Source organism: Corvus hawaiiensis, chromosome 1 (genome assembly GCF_020740725.1).
Source record: "Corvus hawaiiensis isolate bCorHaw1 chromosome 1, bCorHaw1.pri.cur, whole genome shotgun sequence".
Lineage (NCBI taxonomy): Eukaryota > Metazoa > Chordata > Aves > Passeriformes > Corvidae > Corvus > Corvus hawaiiensis.
The window spans coordinates 33,362,010-33,389,684 of NC_063213.1; the positions used below are offsets into that span (position 1 = coordinate 33,362,010).

General features: G+C 40.0%; 1 protein-coding gene across 8 annotated transcripts in view; it reads right to left on the bottom strand.

The window, feature by feature from the left end:
* Window positions 1-27,675, bottom strand: part of BMPER (BMP binding endothelial regulator) — a 151,020-nt gene that overhangs the window by 47,125 nt on the left and 76,220 nt on the right. For 7 of the 8 annotated variants that reach the window (XM_048299252.1, XM_048299260.1, XM_048299224.1 and 4 more), the window contains exons 7-12: window positions 25,530-25,629; window positions 22,136-22,245; window positions 21,371-21,511; window positions 19,032-19,136; window positions 13,766-13,811; window positions 5,189-5,518 (exon numbers count right to left, since the gene is read on the bottom strand). In XM_048299252.1, coding sequence (XP_048155209.1) covers window positions 5,189-5,518; window positions 13,766-13,811; window positions 19,032-19,136; window positions 21,371-21,511; window positions 22,136-22,245; window positions 25,530-25,629 — 832 coding nt within the window. The remainder of the gene's footprint in view (window positions 1-5,188; window positions 5,519-13,765; window positions 13,812-19,031; window positions 19,137-21,370; window positions 21,512-22,135; window positions 22,246-25,529; window positions 25,630-27,675) is intronic. The other variant, XM_048299243.1, reaches the window with a different exon arrangement.

Here is a 27,675-nt window from a genome sequence, read left to right on the forward strand (position 1 = left end):
ACACTGTTTTCTTACCACCATAGGTTAGCAATGATAGCACAAATATATCCTGAGCTAACTATGCCTGAAATCAGTTTCAAATTACCTCCTAAACCCAGCATGGGTAAGGACACCGTCTCCTCCTCCAAAGGCACTTTACACCCAGCCAACTGAGAAATTGTGCAAGACTACAACTGTTAATGAGGCCAGCACAGTGGCAAGGGGGAGAGCTGCCTTTTAAGCTGCTTCATACATTATCAGTGCTGGGCAAATTCAAAATCCAGCTGTCTTTGCTTCTGACAACACTGAACAAAACAAAACACAGCTTGATTTGCAGACACAAGATTAATACTGCCGTGCTGGCATTTAGAAAATACTTGCCATTAAATTATAAACCAAGATTTCTTCAGACTTGAGAATCACATAAACTTTCTCAAAGTTTAAAGCATCAAGATCCAAATTCTCAAACAGTTCTTTTCAGCAAATAACTGTAGTTTTTAAGGCTGTGTCCAAGTTCTTCCCCCAGAGAAGCTCCCTCAGAAGCTCCCTACTTTAAACAAAGTCCGAAAAGACTGGCAAAGGATTCTATCTTAATTTTCCTTTTAGGACTATTTTTTTCCTCAAGATAAAACTTACTGATCTTCAGTGAAAATACATTAATTATGAAAGGTTAACTTGAAAATTGTCCTGAATATTTATGTCCTTTTCACCTGAGTTAATTTACTTGTTACATTTTGCTTTTGCAGACCTGCAAAAGGCATGCAGGTATGCAGAAGAAGAATAACATCAAATTATGGCTTTTCTTCTCAGCATATAAAAATGCACATTTTAAAAGCTAGAGGTTCCTGCTTTGATTCCTGGATTTCATTCAAGAGACTCACTATCTAACAACCACATGGACATACTTTCCTCTAGCTGCTATGGCTTAATTACACTTTATTCTGCTGTAATTGTTCAGATAGAAGGGTAATTTCTAGCTTTGATGAACAGCGTAAAGGTTTCTGTCCATAACAGAGCTTTCTCCTTTCTGGAGTAACAAGGAAGAGTATTTACCCCTACATGCACGATAATTTTGTTGGAGCCTGATCACACTGTGCAGTGTGTGCCTTTTGTTTGCTCACAAGCAGAAAATCCAGTTAGTTTCTGTAAACCAACAAGAGCTGTGACAGACGGGATTATGCTACAGAGCAGTGCTTGAAATGGTCTCCTTGGCAGACAGAAACTGTTTGGAAGAGTTTCTTGGTGCCTATACCCCCCCTTTCTTCCCCCCGCCCAAAATGGATGAGTTTCCTATTCACTTGGACAAGAATCAGAATCCGAGAGATGTGAAGCCAAAGGATGCAACATCTGTCCCATCTGGGGATGTGCAAAAAAGAAATATTCTCTGAGTTACTTTTTCATTTTTTCCAATTATCCTCTCTTTGAAGGATGCCTAACCAACTTGTTACTTGATTTCTTAACTTGGCACATTCTGTACTCTACTGCATTTTAAAAAAAATCCTTCTAGATTTATGTATATCACACACTGAGTTACTCATGCTGGGAGCTCTCACCAATTGTTCTGCATGATTTTCGTGGCATCCTTGAGATTTAAAGGAATCCTCAAGAACCAGCCAACAACTCTTCCATAAAGATTTAATGTCAAAGTGGTATAGAAGAAGTGCAGCAAAGTGGCTTTGTGCAAAAGATAGCAAAGAAAAAACAACAAAATGCTCATGCAATAGAGGAATAGATAAGTACCACCATCCCTGTGAAAGTCTTTTGTCTTTCCAACACACAAATTTTGGATAAGGACTCAACATATCCCAAGCAGACCCATAGCTTCCAGTGCAGAGTGCAAGGACTTCTGCTGCATGGCATCCAGGGCTACAGCTGGTGAGGAATTTAGCAACAACACAGGTTTTCACTGGAAAATGCCAATTCATCAGAACTGAAATGCTTCAGGGAGACATATCGTATTCAATGAACTTCCAAAACAGCACAGGCAAGGCTCCAAGCTGGTTTCCCGCCAGCTCGCCTGGTGGGCTGCCTAGAAGCATGAACGATCGGGATATGAAACTCCAGGACTACCCTGCCATGCACATTGCCTTGTAGCCAGGGACCACAAGACTTCCTGAAGCTTTGGGCTTCCCTGTTTTATCCAAGGCTCAACTCCCAGCTCTGCAAAAGGAAAACCAAAATCCGTGGGAATGCTGGCTGAGCTGTAAGCACCAGACCCTGCATTTCCCAGCCCAATTTTACTTTGAATTCTACTTCTAGTGCAGCAGTTTTGCTTATTTTTCATTACTTCCTCCCTTCCTCTCTTTTTTCACTGTACACTGGGAAAGCATATATTTTTTAAAAATCCATGTTTCCTTCTGAAACAGAAATTTCTCCATTTTTTTTCTCCTGGTACTCAGAACTTCCTGTGGAACAAAATGTTTGCCTTTAAACCAGTTCTACTCAGCACATTCTTCTTCTCTACAGCCTCTCTGCTGCTTATCCTCTCCCAGCAAAATGGAGCCAGGCCATTCTGCTTCTTTCCAGGCCTTATGTGCTGAGGAAAGGAGGACCTGGCCCATCATGCTGTATTCAGCGAGAGAAACCTGATCCTGCTTCATTAAGGGGAGGAATTATTTAGGCTATAATTTGCAGTGATTACACACTGTTTGGTATGTTGTCATATGCCATGTTTGCACTTCCTCTGCCAACACATGGACAAGGATGTGTGCAGTCATTTATTAGGCTTGCACCAGAGACAAATGGAATAGCAGCAGGATTAGCTGTCATTCATCTTCAGTTGAAAACCCTTCCTTGGCCTGTGGTTGGCTAATGAAATCCACATCGCCTGAATTCATGGTGTTCAGCTGGCTGCAAAGAAAAACCCTCAAGATGCTTCTAATTAGAAGTTGTGAATAATGGTCAACTTGTGTGCATTTTACAGACAGCCACAAAAATCTGCATTGCCACTTTGAGGAATGAGCCCAGAGCTGGGATCCACATTATGCAGATTCACATTTCCAGAGGTTAAATGAACAGGTGTCTAAACTCTCAGCTCAACAGTGGGTGCTAGTGTCCCCCTTGAAAAAAAAATTATGCTAGATAATGAGTATGACTATGCGTGACGCCTGCGACCGTATCACTCCATAAGAAAGACTAGTTTCACTGCTTCTACATGGCATTTAATTGAATTAACAGTAAATAGTATTCTCACTGAAACAGTACTTCACTGTGTAAGTGAAATCTCTCAGGACTATAGTAGTAGCTAACACATGCTAATGAGAAAGTTTTAAAATTCTCCTCAGTATTTATCTACGCAAGGATACTATAGTTTCAGAACAGTTTATCAAAGCAAAAGTAAATCCTCTGGTTTAGCATTTTGACAATTAATGTATTTTCTAAGACTCAAAAGACCTGAGAGAATGCTATCTCCCTTCCCTGTTTCTAGAAATAAGGTAGCGTACTATAAAGTTTCTAATTTCCTTTTGCTTGTGGTGCTGTAGACTGTTCCTTGCAGACAACTTCTTACTTGAACACAAAGCAAGCCCAGTAAGATGGCACTGAATAGTAAATTAGGCCTTCCTTTTCAAACCAGGGCCTCCATTTTGCTGGGTAGCCCCAGCGAAATATTTCCATAATTTTAAAACATAAACTCATTCCAGCCACTATAACCATGAATTTATATAATTTCTCACTTAAAATGCAAGATATGTTCCTGGAACTTTGAAAAACCTGAATTTTATGTTTAAGAACTGATCTCTTCTCTGTTCTTATCTGTAAGTAACAAATGATATCATGTACTAAGTTTGTATGGCAAGATTCTGGAAGCAGAGAGCTACAGGGGTGGCTTCTGTGAGAAGCTGCCAGAAACTTCCCCCATGTCCAATGGAGCCAATTGCAGCTGGCTCCAAGATGGACCAATTCCAGCTGGCTCCAAGATGGGCTTGGCCTTGGCAACAATCGTAGCATCTCTGGGATAACATATTTAAGAAGGGGGAGAAAAGACCTGTGCAACTGCAGTCAGAAGGAGGAGGGAGAGTGTAAGATAAACAACCCTGCAGTCAGTGGAGAAGGAGGGAGAGGAGGTACGGGAGCAGATATTCCCCTGCAGCCCATGGTGAAGACCATGGTGAGGCAAGCCTTCCCCACTGAAGCCCACGGAGTTCCATGCTGGAGTAGAGATCCACCTGCAGCTCCTGGATAACCCCGCACTGGAGCAGATGGATGCCTACAGGAGACTGCGACCCTGTGGGAAGTCCATCCTGGAGCCATGAAGAGAGGAGCCCACACTAGAGGACATTTACTGGCAAGACTTGTGACCTTGTGGGGAATCCATGTTGGACTCTGTTCCTGAAGGGCTGCGCCCTGTGGAAGGGACCCACATTTTTGAAGTTTGTGAAGAAATGCAGACCATGAGAGGGACTCACACTGGAGAACTTTGCAGAGAACTGTCTCCCATGGAAGGGACCCGATGCTGGAGCAAGGAATGAGTATGAGGAGTCCTTCCCCTGAGGAGGAAGACCTGGTAGATACAATATGTGATGGACTCACTGCAAATCCCATTCCCAACCCCCCCAACACCACTCAGGGAAGGAGGAGGTAGAGACAACTGGGAGTAAAGCTCAGCTTATGAAGAAGGGAACTGGAAGTGTGGAGGCTTTTTTAATATTTTACTTCATTTCTCATTATCCTACCCACATTTGATTGGCAATAAATTAAATTAATTTCCCCAAATTGAGTCTATTTTCCCCATGATGGTAATTGCTGAGTGATCTCTACCAGTCCTTATCTTGAACCACGAGTCTTCCATCATATTTTCTCTTCCCTGTCCAGGTGAGGAGGGAAGTGATAAAGTGGCTTTGGTGGGCATGTTTGGTTGATGTCCAGCCAGGGTCAACCCACCATACTTTGCATAAGACACTTTTAAGTTACTGTAAGTAAAAGTCATGGCAATTTGTCTATTTGGGCAGTTAATTGTCAGCCACAGAATGAAACACAGCTTAAGCAATATCCTGCAGACTTCAAACTCATAGCTGGGATTTCTGTCTGCTTGTGGGCTGCAGAAATTTTGAAAGCGCTGTGGGTTTCTCTAAACTCTAAAGAGTTATAACAATATTTATTACTGCTGCCATGCTTTTTTACTGACTACAGTTCATGTTGAACTTGGGAAGTTCCTCAGAGAAAGACACACACGCAAACATACACAGACACACACATACACTTGTCCTACCTGCTTTGGTTGTCACTTTCAGCAAATAACCATCCAAATTGATCTGAAATTGCGGTGTCTCGCAAGGTAGTGAAATTCGGGTCCCATTCCACTTCACTGTGAGGTGCTGCTGGAGGCTGATTGTGCTTCTGCCCAACACAAGGTCCACTGACTTTGTCCAGGAGAAAGAACGGGTCCGACGAGCATCGTTTTTTACCAGCACCTGAAAGGGCGAGGCAGAGGAGGAGCAGTCTTTCGTCAAAACGTACTGACATGTTCCCTGAAAGTTAAATGTCCGTCCATCAAAAGTGTTGTAGTGAGGATCTCCAAATACAGTGCAAACTCCAGGCTCTGCAGGTGAGTGAGAAACAAAAGCGCCATATCAGGATCAATTGAAGTTTGAAAAAAGCAGTTGATAAGAACTTAGAGATGCTGCTCTCATCTAATCTATCTGCTCTATGGGGTAGATTTTGACCGGCACCCACTAGGAATAAATAGGTCTTTGAAAAACAAAAGCTTCATTGCTTTAGTAGAAGTCTTTCCCAAAGTAGATAGTAACCAAAGGCCAGTTCATCCCTGGGGCAGCATAGGAAGGCTAACCTGTAGCTTTGTCCCTTAAATATAATGTATAGTTTAGGTTATTACAATTTTTTTCAAATTTCAGTGACTCCCTGAAATTAAAAGCCATCAGATCACTTTAGCAGGAGCTGGTTCTGTCCATATTTTACATATACACACTTATAAATATTGTACATTTATAAACTAGGTGTGTTTACATTTTTTTCCCCAAAATACCTGTAGAACCAACATCTTGATTCAGTATAGTATATATACTATATAATATACAAGCTATTGTATATGTTGTTTATACACAACTGACTTGTAGTAGTTACAGATATTACACTACCAACTGAAAGTCAGTATTACATGACTAACATGATGCAATGACTGCCAAAGAGCATGGTGTCTCTACCGATCATCTGCATCATTACAAATGGATGGAGATTTCTTATGGATGTTTGCAGCCATACGCTGATTAGAGAAGTCACAGCCCAAAACAGAACATTTCCACATTCATGTCAATGATGCTGAGTTACCCTGCAGCTACCCAGCAACTGACTGAATTGCCTCACAACCAAAGATAGCAGCAAATGCATTCACCTTGTAGCCTTCTGGTATAACAACAGGTTCTAACCACACTGCTGCCGTTCCTGGAAGAAGGAGTCTCAAGGCAGAGAAATGCACACTGCTATTGCCAGCTGTATACCCATGGGCTAAGGCTGCTTTGAAAGACAATGCCTGTTTAACTAATAATGACTTGCCTGAAAAATCAGCTTAAAAAAGGCAAATTCAAATCTACAAAAAAGAAGGAGACATGAACATTATGGAGAAGGGGAAGAGAATTCCTCCTGTGGAGTGCAATACAGTTCTAAGTACACAATACACCTTTCTCAGCAGTGTTTTTCAGCCTAGGCAGAGTGCTATGATAAAGCCACTGTAAACTTTCTGGTGTTTTTCTAGCTGTAAAAAGCACCCAAGCAAACCTACATGGAGACACAGAAAATGGGGCAGAAGGAGGCCCCAGAAGACATTATCTTTTTCTTCTCCAGCTGCAATGAAGAATCACCTGTACCTATATTATAGCTGACAGATGTTTATCTAACCTGCCCATGAAGAGCAGTAGTAACAGCAACTCCATTGCCACCTCTGGCAACCTGTTGCAGTGTTGGGCTGTCCCTACTGTGAGAAAGGTCTTCCTAAAGCCTAATTTCACTCTCCTCTCACCGCATGGGTCAAAGCTATCACAGAGCTAGTACCTGGGTGATTTGTACTTTACACCTAATTAGCCACATGCATGCTTCTTTAGCTAAGCCAGTAACTCATCTTGGCATCATTATTACCCCTCTTTACTGTGTCTGGCAGCTAGGGACAAAAAGTTTCAATTTCTCAAGGACATCATGTTGACAGCTCCATCAGAAGTCAAAATGACCCATATTTGATCAGCATCTCTGGAAAACAGGCCTGACAGACTTGACGCGGAGCCTGAAAATCAAGACATTTAGGCAAGAGAGTGCTTTTAAAAATGTGCACTTCTGTGAGTTTTCCTCACTGATACCAGTGAGGATGTTAATAACTGCTTTCCAAAGTTCATTATATGAATTGATTCTCCATAAATTGGCAGGAATCATATGGCTTTTAATTACCAATGTAATTTTTACCAATAGGAAAAATAATCTATAGATTTTGTATGAAGACCATCTGACCTTAGCTGTTACTAAATCACACTAACATGTTTCTGGTTTCCTTATGTATATATCTAAGTATCTGCATGATGAGTATTAAGATACATGTTATTACAGCTCAGATTGTACTTCAGCTTTTCCAGCTTTAATTTTTCCTTAAGTTTAATGACAACTTTCATGAAAACAAGGAAATTACCAACAAAAAAACCAAAATCAGCCAAACATCAGTGAAGATCCCAGAGGAAAGATCTGATTTTTCTCTGTATTTCTAAGGCCAAGAACACGTTGTACATGTTTTTAACCAACCTGTTGGGAGGGGGAGGCTGATTCTTCACCTAAGCAAGTGACTAAGAGGCAAGACATGAGAGGAGCAAACATAATTTAGAGATGTGCAAGTAAAATTGATAGTACCAATGGGATCCAAAGGAAATATTTGTTTTTAATTTCTAATGCGTTATGCAGAGTAATGTTGTTTTATGTTATGTTACATCGTGTCACGTCATATGTCAACTTGATGCCATGCAGCTAAAAATGTATTTTGGACTGGATAGCTAAAGGTCTGATCCAAATTTCGCTGTTTTCTTTAATAACCAAGGAAATGGAGGAGGGAAAATCCACCTAAAAACAGGCTGAATAATTGATTCTCTGATACCACTGTGTAAAACATTCTTGAAAGGTTTGCTAAAATTGTGGGGTTTAAAAATAAATCCACACCCTGTAAGAGTGTGTGTGATAACTCAGGCACTGAGAGTAAGAAAAACTGGTCGGCCTAGAAATAAACCTTAAATACCGGGTGTAACAAGACTGCAAAAGACAGTCAACATGAAAAGAATTCCTGCCATTTTTAGCTTTTGGGTTGTCGTTTATGTCCTTTTGGGAGAGTTTCAATCACATGATATTTTATGGTTTTCTTTCACTTTTTCCTTTTTTCTTCTTTTTTTTCTCTTTTTTCTTTTCTTTTTCCCTTCTGAAACAAAGCAGTCTTTCTACTTAGCAGTTTTTGAAATCTATTGGAAGCACTGATCTCTAGTTAGGATTGTGTGTGACTTGCTTTTCTGTTGGGACATAACAGATGAAGAGGTGCTGCTGCATCACCAAAGTTATGTTCCCCAACCCTGGAGTATGAATTTTGCTAGTTTATGATAACAAGGCATAGCACCACAGGTGTAAATCTTTCCCTTTTTTCCCTACAGTAAATTGTTCCCAGCTTATTGCCAACACTCCTTTTATCAGCTGTCTAAGGTAGAGCTAGAAAAGGGCAATTCTATACAATACTTCCCCCTGAGATTCTCCCAACCTCCAACTACTTTCAGATGAGGGACTTTTTGAGCTAGACATGGTTTCTTTTAATTTAGTAACCTTTGATGGAAATATTTTCTGTGAATTTTTCCAGTCCAACAATGTTTTGGACATCTACAACATCCTTGGGCAAAGGAAATGAAGAATCATTGCCACTTCCTTGTTTTGAACCTGGCACTCATAATCTTTGGTGTCTTCTTTTGCTCATCTAGACATGCGCATGAACACAAATTTACCCATTCCCTCTATCCTTGAAAAACACTGATTTTTCAAAGGAGGGCCCCAGAGCTATGTTCAGGAGGCTGTGATTTACAAAACACCTCAGGCACTCAACTTTGATTAAACGTCATTGAGAGCTGGATGCAACCACCACTAAACTTCTTTTGGAAATCCTGCATGTTTCTCCCAAATCAATATTCAAACCTTCTGGCATTCATAAAACCTTTGGAAGCTTGGCAGTTTTCACATTTGTTTTTTAAGCAACTAAATACAGACTTCACACTTTTACATTTGACTAAAATATTAAACTACATATGTGATTAATGTAGTTTGCTCAGCTCCCACCTAAGGCTCTACAGCTTACTTGCAAACTAATAATAGTATTTAGGTGCTAAAAGTGAATACTATAGAACTATTAGCATGTTTTCCTTGACTTTTCGAATCATGCTCCCAATTCAGATGAAATAGTGACTTTCATTAGAAAAGGAAATGTTTTTGAAAACACATGTAGCTGTACAAAAAAGGAAGCTAAAAAAGCAACTGCATGGAAAAGAACACATTAGCATTTCCTAAGTTTTAACATAGTCTCATAAAGAAAAAAAAAATCACAAGCTGTTTGGCCAATGTGGAGGGATAAAAGTCTGAAAGACCACTCATTTCTAGTAAGTAGTATGCTGAGCACAGGTAAGAACCACTTATTAAACAAGGTGGTTGCCAAAAAGTACCTTTCTGCCTTCTACCCAGTGCCTCCATTCCCCCAGACAGTATTTAGCCTTTTTAGAAAGGCAAAATATATATACTGCGTGGTGGAGGCCAGACAGACAGTCAGCACACACATCCTGACCAGCTGAGAGTACGAGCATATTGGCTGGGCAATTAGCACACTTGTAGCTCCAGACCAGCCACAGGATATATTGTCTCTAGCTGGGTTTATTATTTGTTGGGATATAAAGGAAATGGGACACAAATCCATAGGAAACCAGGCTCTGTTAGCTCTGGTGCTCATGGAATAGCTTGTTTTGTTTTTTCAGGAGATCAGAGCAGTCAATTGAAGTCCAAGATGTCCAGATGTCTGGTCACACTCTGCTGGGTTTGTAGGTAGTTAACAGTGGCCAAGAAAAATATACTTTAAATTATAACTAAAATTGGTTTGGATACTTTCTAAGTAAGGAGAGGGAGGAAAAAACACAAGTTTACCAGTGAAGGGTGTTCTGGTTGCACATCTATAATTCAAAAATATCTCAGCTTTTTAAAAATAAAATGAAACTTTGAATATAATTAGCCCATATGCTGAATTAAGCCCTAAATCAAAAAGAACACCTTATTAACTTTTAAAAACTAGCTATAGAACACGCATAATAGAATTTCATTAGGTTTTCCGTAAAAAATGTATAGCCATAGAGGACTTTCCTCATAACTTCTGCATAGTGCAGCTTGATATAATACACATTACAAGGTGTGGTGTCAAAAACTCCACAGGAGTCTTTATGGTCTATTTCATAAATAAAATAGCTATTCCAATTTGTCCAAATACATATTTATACAGTAGACCATCACAGCTGAAATGGGAGGTAAATCATGAACAGTATTCCAGTATGAATAAACAATTGCAGTCTTTTTGTTGATGTATTTCTTCATGGAAAACAAATAACAGAAAAAACACGGATCTATGTGGTCCTTCAGTCCCACTTCCTGCTCTCACAGATACCTACAATGCATAACCTCACTTTGTTTCTTTTCCTTTTTTTTCTTTTATTTGAAAGTCAGTGCTTTTTTCAGTAATTCTACAAAAACACATAAAAAGGATGCAGGACCAAGTGCAAGCACCAACCTTTTATTCCTAAGGTGGGTCCAAATGCCCCTGAATTTGGTTTAGCTCTGTTGATCATTTTGTCAATTTAAAAAGCTGCAGAATGATTTGTAATTAACAAAATTTTTTTGTCCCAAAAGCAGCCTTTACTGCAAGATTACTGTACAGGTAAGCCTAGATGATTGCAGTCCACTTTGAAAAAACTTCATCCACAAAATCTCACAATGACCAGTGTAAGATTGTTCTAGGATTATTGATAATGATTAAAGTATATCTACATGGTTTTAGTAGGAGGTTTTCATCCTGTGGATGGTAATTTCAGCAAGGCCTATGAATTCTCCTTTGTCAAGTACAAAGATCTAATTTCCACTGCAAGTTCCGATCTTTGTCTGAAGTTGAGAGCAGTCTGTTAGTTTTATTTGAACTCCGGTTTAGGTTTTTTAGTTTTAATATGAAAATGACCTTGGTCTAACATAGGATTACTAATTTATGAATTGACGTCAGTGGTGATTTTTCTAAATCAAGCCCAAAAGAGTACATTTCATTACATTTTTTACAGCAGCATAAACTAAACTGTTGAATTTTCCACTGCTATGACCACTGTGTTTAATTAGTGATAACTGTACACCAGCCATGGAGCTTAAAAAGCAACATGCCAAAACTAACTATAGTTAACTTTAGCAACAGTAGACAAAAGAGACTCTCCAGCCCTTTAGGAGACGAGGTACTTTTTCTCTTTGCAACAAACTGCTTTGAAAATAACCCTTTGATTATTTTCTTTTTTTTCAGTTTAAAGTGTATCCTTTCACAACTTGACTGGTTTTGACCCACTTCATAGAAATTGGCTGCACTTAAACGGTACTCAAAGCTCTCCTGTGTACAGTATGTTCTTGTACCTCCCTATGTTGTTTTTAATTTGGAAAATTAATATCTGCTGGAGCACCAGAAAGGTTTGGTGTGATAATATGTGGACAGAGGATCAGGATCAACATGAGTGAGTGGGTGAGGGAAGGGGCTGCGTGTACATCTTACCAGAAACTGGCTGAATTAGCAAAGTTTCCAATTACTATTGGATGATAGTCGTGACAAGATTTACAGCACTTCTGGTGCAAAGGTGGAATTAATTCTTTGCAAATGGCAAATGTTAAAATACCAACGTTAAAACAGCTAGTGGTAGCCACCACTGCTGTATGACACTGGGTATTTAAGCTCCTTGATTACATTATCTGTAAAAGCCAAGAATGCCCTGTTAATCAAAAAAGTTTGGAATCAGCTCTTCTCCAAATACTAAATGGGTCCATGGTGAGACAACTCTGTAAGAAAAGGATCCCTCTGTTTCACTGCACTGGTGGAGCACGGGACTGTGAGACAGGACAACGAGCCTCTTCGGCTCAAGTACAGGCAGTGCAATGCAGGTAGGACCCTTAAGACCCTCGGTCCCTTCCCATAAGGGAACAAGGTTGTTTATCCTTTGGGGAGAAATAATAGCAGTCTGCCAGTACCTGGAGGTCACTGGGAAAATGGAGCCAGGTTCTTTACAGACCTGCGTGGCAGGAGGACAAGCAACAATGATCTGACCTTCATTTCACATGTTTGTAGTCATGATCATTCCCTTCTTGTATCATCAAGAAGTTTTGAGTTTTTAGGTGACCTGGTTCCTAGATGAGTTATTTTAACTTTGAAGAACTTTATTTTTTTGCCTCCTTCTCCCATGAAACAATTACCACAAGTCATCACTCTCTGGCAGCATTTCTGAAGGAGTCACTGTGCTGTCTTCTTTTAAACGTCTTACAGCAGAGTCTCCTGTGCTTTGAGGGAATGGCTGGCCTCACTATTTTACTCCTCTCTCATGTTAGAGAAGAGCACAGGAAGAACACATGAGAAAGGTTCATGAGATGGAAACATAAGAAAAGAGGTGAGATAGAGATTGATAAATTCATGACACTAATGGTATGTCATATCTGAACAAAGCTCTATGAAAATTTCTTCTCCCTTGAAACTGAGCTAACATGAAACCAACTGCTAGTCAGTTGAATCCTCTTTCCTTTCTTCCTCTGCTCAGTATCATTTCAAGTGTTTCTGAGGTTGTCGCTTGTACTTACTTTCATTTTGATAATGAAGATTATCAAAAGCTAGATTTATTTTATCCCAAGTTACACATTTCAAAATAATTGAGCCGCAGAGTGAAAAAACAGGTATTTAGCATATGGGATTTGTGCAATTCAAGAGAACCCAGAACTGAGTTGAACAGCAAAACCATTTGGTTTTAGACAAAAGAATAGGAACACTTTCTTCTTTCAAAAGCCTTCTTACAGATCATAAAACCCCATTTTAGCAGTCTGTCCCTATTTGATAAAACACTTAAATACATACTGAAGGACATACATAATGGTATCCTGTTAACTTCAGGTCTCCTTGTTGACTTAAATAGAGCAAGCTTAAAGATAAGTGTTTGTGTAAGTACTTTGCTGACTAGGAGGATGATATTGTAATTTAATGATCATTTCTGAAATGAGGAGTAAAGGGAAAAGAAGGTAAGGGTTGAACTAAACATCATAAACAAAGAAGGATAGTTGTCTATTCTACTTTGCACTGCTGCCCCAGACTGTGTCTCAGATTTCTGCACACCTATTTTTAACTCTCACAAATCATCTGCAAAGGTGTGATTATATATGCACGTAGCTGGACTGTTAGTTACAGGTGTAAAAGGTACCCAAGTCCTAAAAGTTACAACTTTATTAATTTTCTTGTTTTATTGCCTACAAATTTCACAGCGCAACTATATCTTTCAAAATGCACCTCAGATTTGACAAAAATAGTGTCATTTTGAAAAATAAAAGAAAAACAAACAACCCAGCATTTTATTTTAAATTTACAGATTTATAGGAGGCAAAATCCATGGCCAAAAATAATCACCTGCCCTTTAGCTGCCTCTAAAAAGAAGGCAGAAAAGGAAGTATACTTCTATATACTTATTTTCTCAGAAAAAATAAAAAAGAATTTAAAGAATGTGAAGAAAGAACTTACTTTCAGTGCAAATCGGACAGCATCCTTTTCTGTTCAGGATTTTACCCTAATTGAGAGAAAGACAGGCTGATTTAATGAAAGAATTCTTGGAGCAATGACTCTGTCATGTTGTAAGACTGGATAAGCTTTTGAAAATAGTTCAAGTTGTGTTTGAACTCAGTGGCCTGGTTACAACTTCAAATATCAGGTGCTAAAAACAGAACTATTCAACAAGCTTCCGGGTGGTCTTATAAGAAATTAAATACTAAAAGAGTTCTGTTACCACTTTTCTCTTTAGAGTGTGAGAGAATTTTGGATTCACATGCGCAGATAGCTAAAGCAGACTAGCCACTGAGTTAACAAGATCACTTCATTACCTTTTCCCCCACCTTCCCAAAATAGATACATCTCCTATGCATTCCCTGTGCAGATGCAACCTGCTCCACCCCCACACTCCTCCCAAAACAGAAGGCAGGCAGGCAGGCAGGAAGGCAGGAAGGCTGGCAGGCAGGAAGGAAGGAAGGTTGGTTCATGTATTTCTGGTTCTGTCTTATACAAGGCTGACTAGGAGCAGAAGGCATGCCTCTGTGTATGTACACTCATGTTCCTTTTCAGTCTTCATCAGCTTAAGAGGTCCTTTATCTGCTTTTCTTAAATTACCTAAATTTAAGCTAGCAGATAAGCCTGGAAAATTTCAGACTGAACAATGTGTTTTTCCAAGCAAGAACTGGTGGTGGTTACAACAGAACTTACAGTGATACTGGAGTTCACCCATATTCCCACAAAGGGAAAGAAGATGTATATGGAGCTGTGCTGCTCCCCAGCACTGACCCTTTGCTCCAACAGCAGCTGAACACATAGGAAGTCCCCGCTGTGTGACTACTGCTCCTGTTCCCCACCAAGTAGGTGAGGACAGCAAGAGCGAGCAAATGGAGCTGTGCTATCCTGCCCACTAAACAGTATAGAAAGCCTGTGAAAATAGACAACAAATTGGTGACAGGTCTATGCAAAGAGTGGGGAAGTGAGCACAGGCAGTCCTACTGCTGTCTGCCTTGCTTTCTGCCTACAGTGCTGCCAAGTTTTGACGATGTGCATGGGGAGACATGAACTCCAAGTATTTGCTAGCAAACTGGAGTGGAGCATGTTCCATCCTGCTCTTGCTTGATGTACACAGATGGCGTGAATGAATCCTTGGTCATGAATCCATTTGGGCACATCATCCACAGGGCTCAGTTTAGTGTAATCTTGTCTTTGAATATGCAACTGCATGTGAACAGACTTGAGACACATCTGGACTTAAGAAAAGGGCTGGATCAGAGTTGCACTGGCAGAGTGAACAGCACTTAAATGTTTTCGTGACTCCCAGGTCCCTGGGCAAAAAGAATAGCTGAGGACCAGGCTACAATGGGGAGGCCTACCAAGCACCTGCTAGAACAAAACCCCTTAAAGAAGGAACCCTTAAAACCACACAGAAATAGGGAGCTTGGCAACACATATTTGTAGGAATGGAGACATGCAGCGGAATGCCACACACTGCACTGCACAGCCTTACCTCTGTGTTTCAATAAAAGAGTTGAAATCATCAGCCAAGCTGGAAGTGGCAAGAATTCAAGTGAAATTGGAATCTCCAAGGCAGCCTTCTGAGGCTGGTTATTTGAGCCACCATGTTGGCCCAAGATCCTGTTTTTGTCTTGTAGAATCAGGAAACCCATTATTGCTAACATGTGCTGCAAGAGTTCGTTAGCATTGAGGGTTCCCTTAGGAGTGGGCTAAGTGATGTGATCCCATTTTTCTCTATGAATATTTATAAGCAGACCACATTTGAGTCTATTTATTTTCTGGGATTTTTCTTCCTTTTTATGGGGTTTTCAATTTTGTGTCTGAGGTTTTTATTTTCTATTTTTTTTTAAGGCAAGACTAATTGCTGGGGGGAAGGGGATTGTTTGGTTGTGCAATAGCAACAGCTGTTGTTTTTTTGTGCCTCATTTGGCACTAGAGTAAAAACAGCAACTTTTTGTTTGTAATAATAACAGATGTGTATAACATTATATGCAGTCTGTGCTAGAGATGGGAGGACATGTTCTGAATAAATTTTCAGCTCACTTGAAGTTCACGGGTTCAAAATTTACCCACAGAATCGAACTCTGCAAATGTCTTCACCTGCCGTGAATTTAATTCTATTAACTTTTGCACAGCCTTGGAGCTCAGAAAAGGTTATGTGCTGTAAAATTCACCAAGCTCTCTCCTAGCAGTACAAAAAGAGACATGTTCATAACCACTGATCATTACCACAGACTTAAGATGTTAGTGAGGAATGCAAAGGCATAAGGAGAGAGGGCAAAGTGAAAATTTACAAGGATGGGTAATCAGAAAGGTAATAGCACAAGGCAAGGAACAGAGTAGAGCAGAGCTAGGGCAAGTAAATAGCAAATTCAATAAGAAGAAGTCTAAAGGATCTCTGAAACTCAGTCTTGCCAAATGTTGAGATTGTTCACTTTCTATAAAGTATTTAAGCATGTGTTGAAGTTTAAGTACACATGGAGGGCCTACTAACTTCAGCAGAACTGGACACATGCTTAACAGCTTTGCTGAATGAGGGCCAGTATCTACTGCACCTTGCAAGCTGACACCAGGTATCTTGAAAGAGGGAATATCTGTGTGGAGTCAGTGGTCAGAAAGTAAAAAACAGAAACCACAAGCCACAAGGCTCACTAGAACACCAAGGAGGACCAATCTTAATATAAATGTGACAGGAGGGACTGAATTTGAAAAATGTGTTGCCTCCACAGCAGATGAAAAGAATCTAAGAAAGACATTTCCTGTAATTACTGATACGGGACTAAATGCTCCAAAAAGGAAAGAACAAAAGAAACAGAAATTTGTGTGTAGCTCTATGAAGAAAATTAAAGAAATAGCAGAAACAGTCTTAAAAAATAAGTCAGCCTGTAACCAATAGATTGAATAATACAAATGGTTGTGCAGTATTGGAAATTTCTGCAGAATTACCACTTTGAAACCCATACTTTCAAGAAATAATTGGCCAAAAGTTATGATGATAAATAAAATAAGATTCCATAACCAAAAAAACCCACCCACAATATCATGCAAAGAGTATTAAGACTGCATGGTAAAGCATTTAAGTCAAGGAATAATATTCTAAATTCTTTGTGAATCTTCAATCCTTTCACACTCAGTTGTCTGTATAATAATACAGGTTTAATGAGATAACTTTATGTTGCCTGACACCTAACGGACACTAAACCACATTTTATTCCACAGCAGTCTTCAACAGTCAGTGAAGACTGCTTACTGTCAAAAATATTGTGAAGAGAGAAAAGGAATGGAGTGCACACATCTACAGTTTGCAGAGACAGCAGCATAACTCTATGCACGATATTCAGATTGTCAGTATCAGAACCACTAATATATCTTTATCTGAAATAATGTGGTGTGTTTAATTGATGTTTATAGATTTGTGACAGAAAGTCTCATCAAAGATAGTGGAGCAGAGATGAAAAGTAAAAGATTCAAATCAATTAGCATATATTATTTGCTTTAAAACTACTTGGTACCCACTTGGAGTAGGAAAATAACTCTTAATCTAGAGTTTACATTCTTTCTCCTATTTGGCCTTCAAATTTAGCTTGGAAGAGCAGAAATGTAATTGTGTACCCATGGAGGAGGGTGGGTTTGCTTGCAGCTTGCATTTTAAGGTGGGGAGCTGGCTGACTGCTTATATACTGGGGGGAATGGTGCTGCAGGGTAACAAGGCTGGTCTTTCCAACCCTAAGGAATCAGTTTGTTTGAGGACTCACCTCAGAGGTTAAGGGCAGTTTAGGACTTCACATTAACCTTGGAGCAGGTTCTGTAGCAGCACTGAATGAGTTTGTCCGTCAGTCTCACTTATACACTGCAGCACTGTCAGCGGTGAATTTTTACCCACCGCTATTTTCATTTTAGAATCCAGTTCAACTGGTCATCTCAATGCTCAAATTTGTGCATGGATACAGCTGAAGCAATGTACTTCACCGAAGATCTCTATTAAGTTATATTAGCTGCTTGATCTCAGAAGTACCCTAAACATTTAAAATGCATCAGCACAAGGAAAATATAAATACGATGCAGCGTGTGCAAGGTTCTTGGCCAACAAAGAATTTGAAGAGACCTGAAGAACCCAAGGTGTCACTTCCTACTTATACTGTGAATGACATGAAGGTAGCAAACCTGACTGCCATGAGCAATATAACATTCCCAGAAGAACAGCTCCATTTGTTCACACTTCCTGATGTGTATGCAGCATCTTGTGTGAGGCCCATTAAGATGAGAACTGCCCTCTCCAGTGAGTGCCAGAGTGACAGGAAAAGGATGTTCCCTCTTCTGAGGATCTTGAAGCCCACTGTCACACCAGAACGGGGAGTGCCAAGGTGCAAGCTCTCTATTCTACCACCATTTCTGTCAAAAGTTTACATGTATAAAATTTTACAAAGAGTTTGTCATTTAAAAATTTTATATCTAGGTGTCTGTGACTCACATTTTCCCCACTGGCTTCCAAGGTCGAGAAGGAAACACTGAGAAAGTGTAATGCTAACAACTTGGCTCTCTCTTCTGCAGTTTTGCTCAAAGGTCTGCTCCTACATGAGGTGCTATTTAGAGCTCCATCTTGTGAAAATTTGAGCCATAAGACAAAAACAATTTGTCAGTGTCAGAAATCCAAGAAACAAAGGATGATTTTAGCTCGAGGTTTCAATTTTTGACACCTTTAAGTTACAATTACACCACTCTTTGGTTCACTCCAGATTTTCAAATAAAAAATAGCCAGCCCACAACCTTAGAGAAAGGAGCATGGCTTGGTTGAACTAATTTTCTTTGATCTGTCTAATTTAAATTTTCAACCAAGTATTAAGCCTCATATGCACTGGGAAATGCAAGTACAACAACCTCCTGTGGCTTGCCCTAACAATATCCACGCTACTGAAATATTAACATAGTCACCTCACCACTCTAAAAAACTATTAAATAAAAGCCAAAAAAGAATTGTTCCAATGCAGATACTTGGGACAGAGAAAGAAGGAGAGGAGGAGCAGAGTCTTCAGAGCAAGGACAGAGGCAGGAAGACCATATTCAGGATAACAGTAGCACATTTGAGGAATGCCAACCTAAATTAACATGCCATCCCTTCCTTCCAAACAGCATGCCCCACTGTCACGCACACACTTCCAAGAAACACTGGCAAAGATAATGGTGGAGCAGAAAAGAGAAGAAAGCTTGGTTCTGTTAAAAAACTCACATGAGGACAGCTGCTGATTGGAATGCATTGCTTCTTGCGACACTCTGTCTTGCCTTTCACACAAGCACAGATGGTGCAGTTCACAGAGGACCACATCTCTCCATCCTGCAAGAGGGAACATGATATAGTATCAGCTAGGGTGGCAACAAGAAGCTATTTCAGCAATGTGTCATTGCACAAGAAAGGATGAATTTTCCTGTTGGCTTTGTGTCATTGTTTAGTCTAAATTATTTTGAGGTGTCTGTCCATGGCCAGTTGGATTCAAGACAGAGATCAAATTCAGCCAGGTTTTCTTCCCTTTGGCCTTTTTGGTAAGAAATTCATTTTTCCAAAGCTAACCAAATCACATTTGCATTTTTCAACAGTGTCCTGATTATTTGCATTGTTTTATCTCCAATAAGCATCTGATTTGTGATCACACCTACCACAAATTTTCATTTAAGTTCACATAATTAGAAAAACCTGATTCACTGGGTTGAGTGACATCTTAAAGCTGTTGCACATGAAAATATTTGATTAAGACGTCAGCATATAGTGAATTTATTCCCATATGTAGCATCATTTCAACTTAGGGCAGGAATGGTCAAATAATGAATTCTAATTTAGATTGCTACAGCACTTTCCCGGATATTTGATCTGCTAAACATCTGAAAATATTTAGAAGAGATACAGTGCTGAATCTCTCAAAAGCAGAGCAGGTAAGACAGCCTATGTATAGCTCTGAAAATATGAAGTGCAGAGCATAATATGCCTCGTCGTCTTGTCCACTTGGGATGAATTGCTTGTGGAACTGCCCTGGCTCCTTTTCACATGGTGTTGCATTTGCCAAGTGTGGTTCCTAAAACATTCTGTCTCACCCACTTACAGCCTTGTGCTAGTCTGCTTAGAGCCAAACTGTGCATGTTTTCTGTTTACAGGGCTGCTGGGAAGGAAGGGTGAGGATAGACCTGACAGGAACAGGCAGTTCAACCAGACAGCTGTGAATAATTATGTGCCCACCTCAACATGATGTTCTGACCAGAAACAGAAACAGACTATATCTGAAATGCCAAGGAGTCTGACTTATTCAGCTCAGCTTGCTTCATCAAAGGCTGTCTGTCTCCTACTTTTTGTTTCTAGGGCATGTTTCTACTGCCTGGTGTTTCTGATGTTCTTGGTCTCTAATGACCACTCACCGGGCATCTGCCAAGGTACCAGAATACATCACAGCTGACTGCATGCAGCTGCCCTGAATTTTTGTCTTACAGCTGGTTTGCACAGGAGTGTAAAAACACATTTGCTGTGCCCATTCTACCTGTGTTAGACCATTGACTTCAACCGAGCAACACCGAATTTACTTTTTTGCACACAAGGCCAGAAATGGATGTACTGTCTCGTTATTTTTTCACACTCCATATAATACAAGTAATATAATAAAATCTTCACAAGAACCAGAATATTTTAGTTGGGTGCCTAAGAAGTAGGCATTTGTTCCTGAAGCACAATGGCGCCAGTGTGAAAGTGCCAATCAGATGGAGCATAGTCTCAGCATACAGTAGGTTCACATGTAATTTCCAGAATAAACACTTCTGCTATGTACACAAAAGATGGAATAAATGGGAAGCAATTCTGGCTGAGCAAACCAAGTATTCACAAAGGACTTAACATTTGATCTGATTCAAGGGTCTCTTAATTCACAGATGGCCCATGAGGTGACAGAATCTTTTTCTGACACAGTGTGAAAAAAAGCTGCACCACTTGGAAAAACAAACGGGGTCTGAGGAACAGCAGAAGTGTTCTGCAGGGAATCCCTTGTGTCTTGAATACATTGGGTGAGAGTGCAGTAGGTAACAGTTATTACATGGCTGTCCCAGTATAAGATGTCAAGGGTGCTGTCCTTAGCAGAGATGTGAAATGTAGTAAACCAAGTAACTTTCCGCCAAAATGAACCTCACAAAGCTCCTGTTGGCTCAGTTATGGAAAAGACTCTTTCGCTCAGCCAATAAAGCCTACATACCATTCAGAATATCTCCTCCATGAGTATCAATGTTTGTTTGGAAAAGGAGAGTATCAGTATCTCTTACTAAAAATGCATCATCATGAAACAGCAGCTTGAACATCTACATATGGAGGGGAAGACAAAATGTAACATTCAAGGAGGAACTAATCTTTAATGGTGACTATCAGCAGAATTTATACAAACTCAGGAAAAAAAATAAAAACAGATGGCAAATGTTCCATTGTGGACCAGGATGGTGAGGATTCTGCTAAAAACAAGCTACAATACTAATTTACAGCAAACTCATGCCATTTTGGCTGTTACAATGGCACCTACTCTTGAGCCACACCTGAAACCTTACCTGGAAGATCTTACTGCCAAACTTGCACACTTTCATGTCCTCAGGAGAGATATATGAGACACACTCCTTGCAGCAGTGGTCTTTGTTTTTATTGCATTCACCAGGAAGTAAGCACCTCTTCTTACATATCACTGTTGAATCCTAGGTACAAGGGTGAAAGGAAAGCACAAAATCATCACCAAGATGTTTGTTCCTGTGTGTCCTTACATACTTCTGTTTGCTCAGTCATTGCATCCACCCAAGACACAGCCCAACTGCTTTGAATAGGTCAGCTCAGAGAAAATAAATACTATTTATAGATAAAGGGAATCTTTCACAGTCTATGAAGCTAAAGCCCAGCTTGTACTTCTGTTGTCCTGAGAAATCTCACTGATTTGGTGGCACTTTTATTTTTTTGCCTTGGTAAAAATGTGCAAGTGGTTTCAGTCATGTTAGGGAAATAAATAAAAATCACTGACCTTCAGCAGAGATGCAGTAATTCATCATTTAGAAACTCCTCTTCCATTCTAACACAGTCTTAAAAAGGACCACATAATCTGAGCAACTTTATTTTGCATCATACAAGGTCAGGCATTATGTCTCAGCTGAGGCAGTCAGTAACTTTTTAAACTTTCCTAGCACAACTGCAAGTGCTCTTCAGATCAGATTCTTTGAGACCACATAAGATGCCAAAGAGCAGTATTAGGCTTACAATTCCACAGCCCTACAAATTACTGCTAAGCCAGACAACCATCAGCACACAGTATCAAAGCACTATGGACTTACCTTGCATGTACACACTGTGCAGTTGTCATACATAAATGAGGAACCATTATCATACACGTTGCTGTGAAAGAGACAGCTTCCAAATGGGAGGTCAAACACTTTCCTCTGTCCTGAATATATAAATAAACATTAATAGAAACAAAATGTGGTTGAAAATATACCACATTGTCAACAAAAATAGTAGGGCTTATTGTCACCAGACCAAATTCACATGCAATGTATCATTTGCTATGTGTTTCCACTTCAGTGTGAAAAAATATGTACTTTAACAGTTCACTATTCTTTTAGTACACATTCATCTCTACAAATTCTACTGTGGGAGGGAATATAAATAATTTATGATATGTTTATATAGGAAAAATCTTTCTTCTCCCTCTCTTCATAAAGTGCACACTGCAGCTAAAGGAATAAAAAGTAAGCACTGCAAACTCTTAAGGTAGGTACACTTAAACTAGTTTAAACAGTCTTTAACTTAAAGCAATAACTTATCAAATAAAGCAGTCTTAACTTCTTTTAGCATATCTGCCTCAGGGATTCACAGCAGCCAAGCTAAATCAACTCAGTAACACTGATCCAAAAAAAAACATAGGTGTAGTCCAGTCTCATTAAGATAGCTTGGTGTACCATGTGTTCACACAAGGCTGCAAGATATACAGGAATTTGCATTGTTTATGAACAGAATGAAGGCAACACAAGATATTTAGTTTCCATAATCTGCAAAATATTTGGGTTTACTGGGAGTGAGGCACGGATTTGGGGCACTACACAGGGAAGGCAGCACCAAAATCAAATCCTTCCTGAGTCGCGCAATCCTGCAAGCACTTTCAGACCCAAGTTACAATGCAGCTTGCACTCCTGTAAGCTTCTCTTATGCCTCAGCTTCTTTCCCAGTAAGTTATTTTAAACAAGTGACCATTATAATGCAAACACATGAGCTCTTCACAAAAACACTATACTTACCTTCCTAATTTTGAATTGCCCTGTTTTACTTTTGGAGGCAGCCAACTAATAAGTTTTTTTATGAGTGACTGTCACTCTCCTACCTCATAATTTCTGAGATCTAAATGTTTAATAGGCATCAAATCCAAGGTATGGAATGCCCACTCTAAGTACATACTGGAAGTACTAAGTATTGGCCAATATTTTAGCTTTCAAACCATCAGGTCTTGGCACACTCTAATTCCTTCCTTTTTCAATAATTCTTATAAATGTAGAGCATCTTAAAAGAAAAAGGTTCCATTTTTCTCTGAGATGTAAGTGAATAAAAGGATAAGTACACAGCAAAATCCATTGGATTTGCCTTCAGTTTTTACAAATTGAATGTTTACCAAAAGTTAAGAAATAATTACTCTTTCTCAGTTAGATACAATTTAAACCTCCCTCTCCTGCAAACTATATACTTGGAATTCACCTGTGCTTGTGTAGCCAGCCTTCCTTTCACTGGATGTGCATCTTTCTCAAAAGATTTAACTTCTCTTGCAGGACTGACATAAGGAATCAGTTGAGGATGCTCAGTAGCCATAAAAGGAACTGCTCTACATCCATGCACCTCTTAGGGGCAAAGCCACGCCAGAGTCCTGCCTGCAACAACGCTTCTACTGCTCTCTGTGGGGCCAGGACTTCAATCACATAGCTTGTGTCAGCAAGTGAACAAAGGTCCAGCTCTCTCCCACACCCTCTTGCCATGCCTTGCAAACTACTCAGTGCAATTCCGGGTGGCCAACCCAGTTCAAATAGTTGGTTAAAAACCACTGTCAAAGGAGGCACCACTTTAAAAGATGTGGTGATGAAGATATTCACTTAATGGTTGTCTTTGCTGGCTCATAACCACTAGTTAAGGTAATAATTCAAGTCCCAGTAGAGTCCACAGCATTCTTCTAAGCTATGTACACAGAGTATCAGGAATTCAATTGCAGGGAGGTCTTCCACATGATACTTTAAAAACTATGCCTCAGCATCCCTGGAAACTTTTCTCTTTCCCAACTGCCATGCAGTGCATTACTCATCCCTTGGCTTTACCTCCCCTCCAAAACTTTTAACAGTTCCCTGTAAATAGACATAATCTATTCACAGGTATATGAAATGCTTTCGAGTAAAAACCACATAAAATGAAATTAATTATTATTAGTGAATTTGTTTACATTCTAAGAAGGGGAAAAAGCATTTATAGAAAGATCCCCTTGAAGCAGTCAAAAATTAAAGCTGCATTTTGAATGTCTAGTTCACAGAGGGGAAAGTTCAGTCAGGAAAAGCATGGGGAGGAGATGACAATGGGAGTTTACAGAAGGAAAGGAAAAATGTCCTCAGCCAAAACAGAAGCTCAGCATTTGGACTGTTCTCCTCTCCATTTCATTCCTCTACTGCATTACTCTCTGGCACTGTGGTTAAATGTTCCAGGCAGACATTTATCTGTAGCACCTCTCTATTAGCAAATAAATAAATTCAGGTTTGTTTCATGCAATCAAAAATGTTAAGTATTATGAGAACCTAGAATTCTATATGGCTTTGCTGCCTCCAAGGCCAGACTTCTCTATAACCTAGACCTGGAAAGAGATTTCAGATGCAAATATAGTCAAAATTACAAAAAGTTTCCATTGAAGAACTGGGAGTAATTGGCTCTGAAATTTTTCCAAACCTAGTTATAACCCCATAGACCAAACTAAAGTTAATTTACTTGGTAGGATGTAAGTGCTCTTTGTTTACGAAATAGATGGAATGTTAAACTGTGGGATCTGTGGACACAGTAAGGGCAAAACAAGGCAGTGCCTTATTTTTGTCACTGCCTTACTTGTCATGACCTGGACAAACTAGCCCTTCTTGGAGGCCTATGACTTACAACTTTAAAATGTTTTGGAAAGATGTCATTGAAAATATTCGTGGATGACAGTGTGATTCCACCTTAAGAAGGCAATCATGAGATGGACTCCTAGATCTGTGGCCTCTCTGACAATAGTTTCTAAAAATGCAATGTAAGTTCAGAAGTTACCTCTGACCTGCATTTCCTCAAAATCAAGAATGCAAATGCTCACTCAAGTAATGATATGAGCAGGTGAGGCCTTTTTCTTGTGGCAAACTCCAAAGGAACATTTCCTCCCCCCTCAACCTCCTTTGTAAAATATATAATGAAGGTGGGAAGCATCTCTGTATTTGTCCTCCTAAGCAAGGCAACTGGTCTATATTCAAATGCTCTTCTGCAGCCGCTTGCTTAGTACCACCCATCACAACCCTAACACTGACCCTGAGTACGTGTTCAAAATCTGTGGATTATAAATGCTGAGCAGTAGTCTCTTTCACCTCCTGGAATTTACCAGTATTGTGAAATACTGGTCTAAAAGATGTTATGCACAAACATATTGTATTAATTACAAAATTCCTCGGGGAAGAAACCACTCACCTAAGCATTTGGGGCAACACTGTCCAGCAGGAATGAGACTGAGGTGCTGGGGACATGAGAGAATGGGGCAAACTTCTTGGATACACTGTGTCCTGCCACCCTGAAGGAAAATAGGCTCCATTAGAAAAAAAAATTAAAGCAAAATATCAAGTATAAATGTGTGCACACACACACACACAATAGACACACACAGGCAACAAGGTCTTGAAAAGCATTAGCCAAAGCAGCATTTGCCAACAGAAATCTCTGCTTGCATCTGGTGTACAGGACATGTACAACTGTACTTCAAGACTTTCTATATTGCTTGCAGAGACCTTGGATTATCTGTATTTTTTTCAATCTCTCAAACAATGAATGGAATAATTGAAGAAACAGTGTCTTTCTATCTTATTTCTTGGTGTGGATATGATAAAACCAGGGAAAATAAAATCATTATCCATGAACCTTTCCGGATGTTCCAAAAATTTATTGAGCAATTTTTTGTATTATTCTTCATCTCCTGTGTCGTGCCCTTCTAGGCTTGTCTGGGACAGGGATTAAGTGCTGAAGCAAGATGAGAGCAGGTGTTCTTCCACTATGTCTGTGAACTCAGAAGCCAAATAAGCCGAAATCACTTAAGAAAGCACATTCTTGTTAGCCTCCAAAGCCAACTATGCAAACCCAGAAGGTCTGCTTTCTTCAGAGGACGGAAAACCAAGTGGGTATATGAAATGTTGAGAATGAGTGAGGAGAAAAAAAAAGGAGAAGAAAAGGGAAAGGGGAGGGAAGGGGAAGGGGAAAGAGAAAGGGAAAGGGAAAGGGAACTAGACTGGATGTATCCTGGTATATCAATGAATACCAGAAACAAAGACAAAAGCACAGAAAATATGTCTAAGAGTGAGTCAGTCAAAAGTGATCTTATTTCTCATTCCACTCTGTTGCCTAATCATTTCATCATGCCTTCAGAATACTGTGTTTAGCTCTAGACCCTCTACCAACGTGTGCTCCATACGCTTATGAGTGGTCCAGGTTGCCAAATTTTAAAAATCAGTCCACCTTTATCTCAGCAAGGAAAGTCAGTACTTTTGATCTAGCTGATCTAGCTGTCTTGCCTTATTTATCACTCAGAGCTGCAGGCTCATCCCAGCAACAAGCCTTGTGTTCCTGATGCTGTGATTGAAGGCTTATGAACAGTCTCCTCCAACCTACATGCTGAATGGCTTTCAGGGCTCTCTGGAAAAAGATGGAAAAAGCCGTTCATTTCGAAGGGCTCTGTGCCTGAAATGATGGTATACCACTCCACTCCTAATGGCCTCAGTGAATCATGTAAAAGCTTTTACATATAGGCAGACCCACTGTTGCACAGAAAATAACATACTGACTGTACCCCCGTTCTATAATAAGTTTTCAGGCACTGAAGTCTGCCTGTCCCATGGGGCTACCAAAGCATCCTGAATGCACATGGCTGAGGACTGCTCGTAATTCTTTCACTGCAGCATGCAGAAACACAGAGCTTATTGTAGACAGAAATGACTGCTCTAAATTAAGGGTCAGACCAGAAACTTGACAAAACTAAATTAATTCTTTAGTGATGTTCCTTAGTATGCTTAGGGAATAGCTCTGTGAGAAGAGACACAGGTGCAGAATGAAAGAAAAAAACAAGGGCTCTCTGAAGTAGTGCCGTCATTCACCCCAGGGAAAAAGGCTACAAGAAGCCAAAGTTCAAACTTCGGTGACAATTCAGCAAAAGGGAAAGCAGGGCATGGATGTCTCAGCCAGACTGGTGACAGGATCAGGAATATATCCATGGAAGAAAATGAGGAAAGGCTGAGGGAACTTGGACTGTTCAGCCTGGAAAAGAGAAGAATTTGAGGTGACCTAATTGCACCCTTCAAGTACCAGAAGGGAGCCTACAAGAAAGATGGAGAGAGACTTTACAAGAGCATCTAGCAACAGGAGAAGGAGAAATGGCTTTAAACTGAGAGTAGGCTTAGATTGGGTATTAGGAAGAAATTCTTTATTGTGAGGGTGGCGAGACACCAGAACAGGTTGCCAGGAGAAGTGGTGGGTACCCCATTCCTGAGAGTGTTCAAGGCCAGGTTGGATGGGGCACTGAGCAACCTGGTCTAGTGAAAGGTATCCCTGCACATAGCTGGGGGATGGGCGA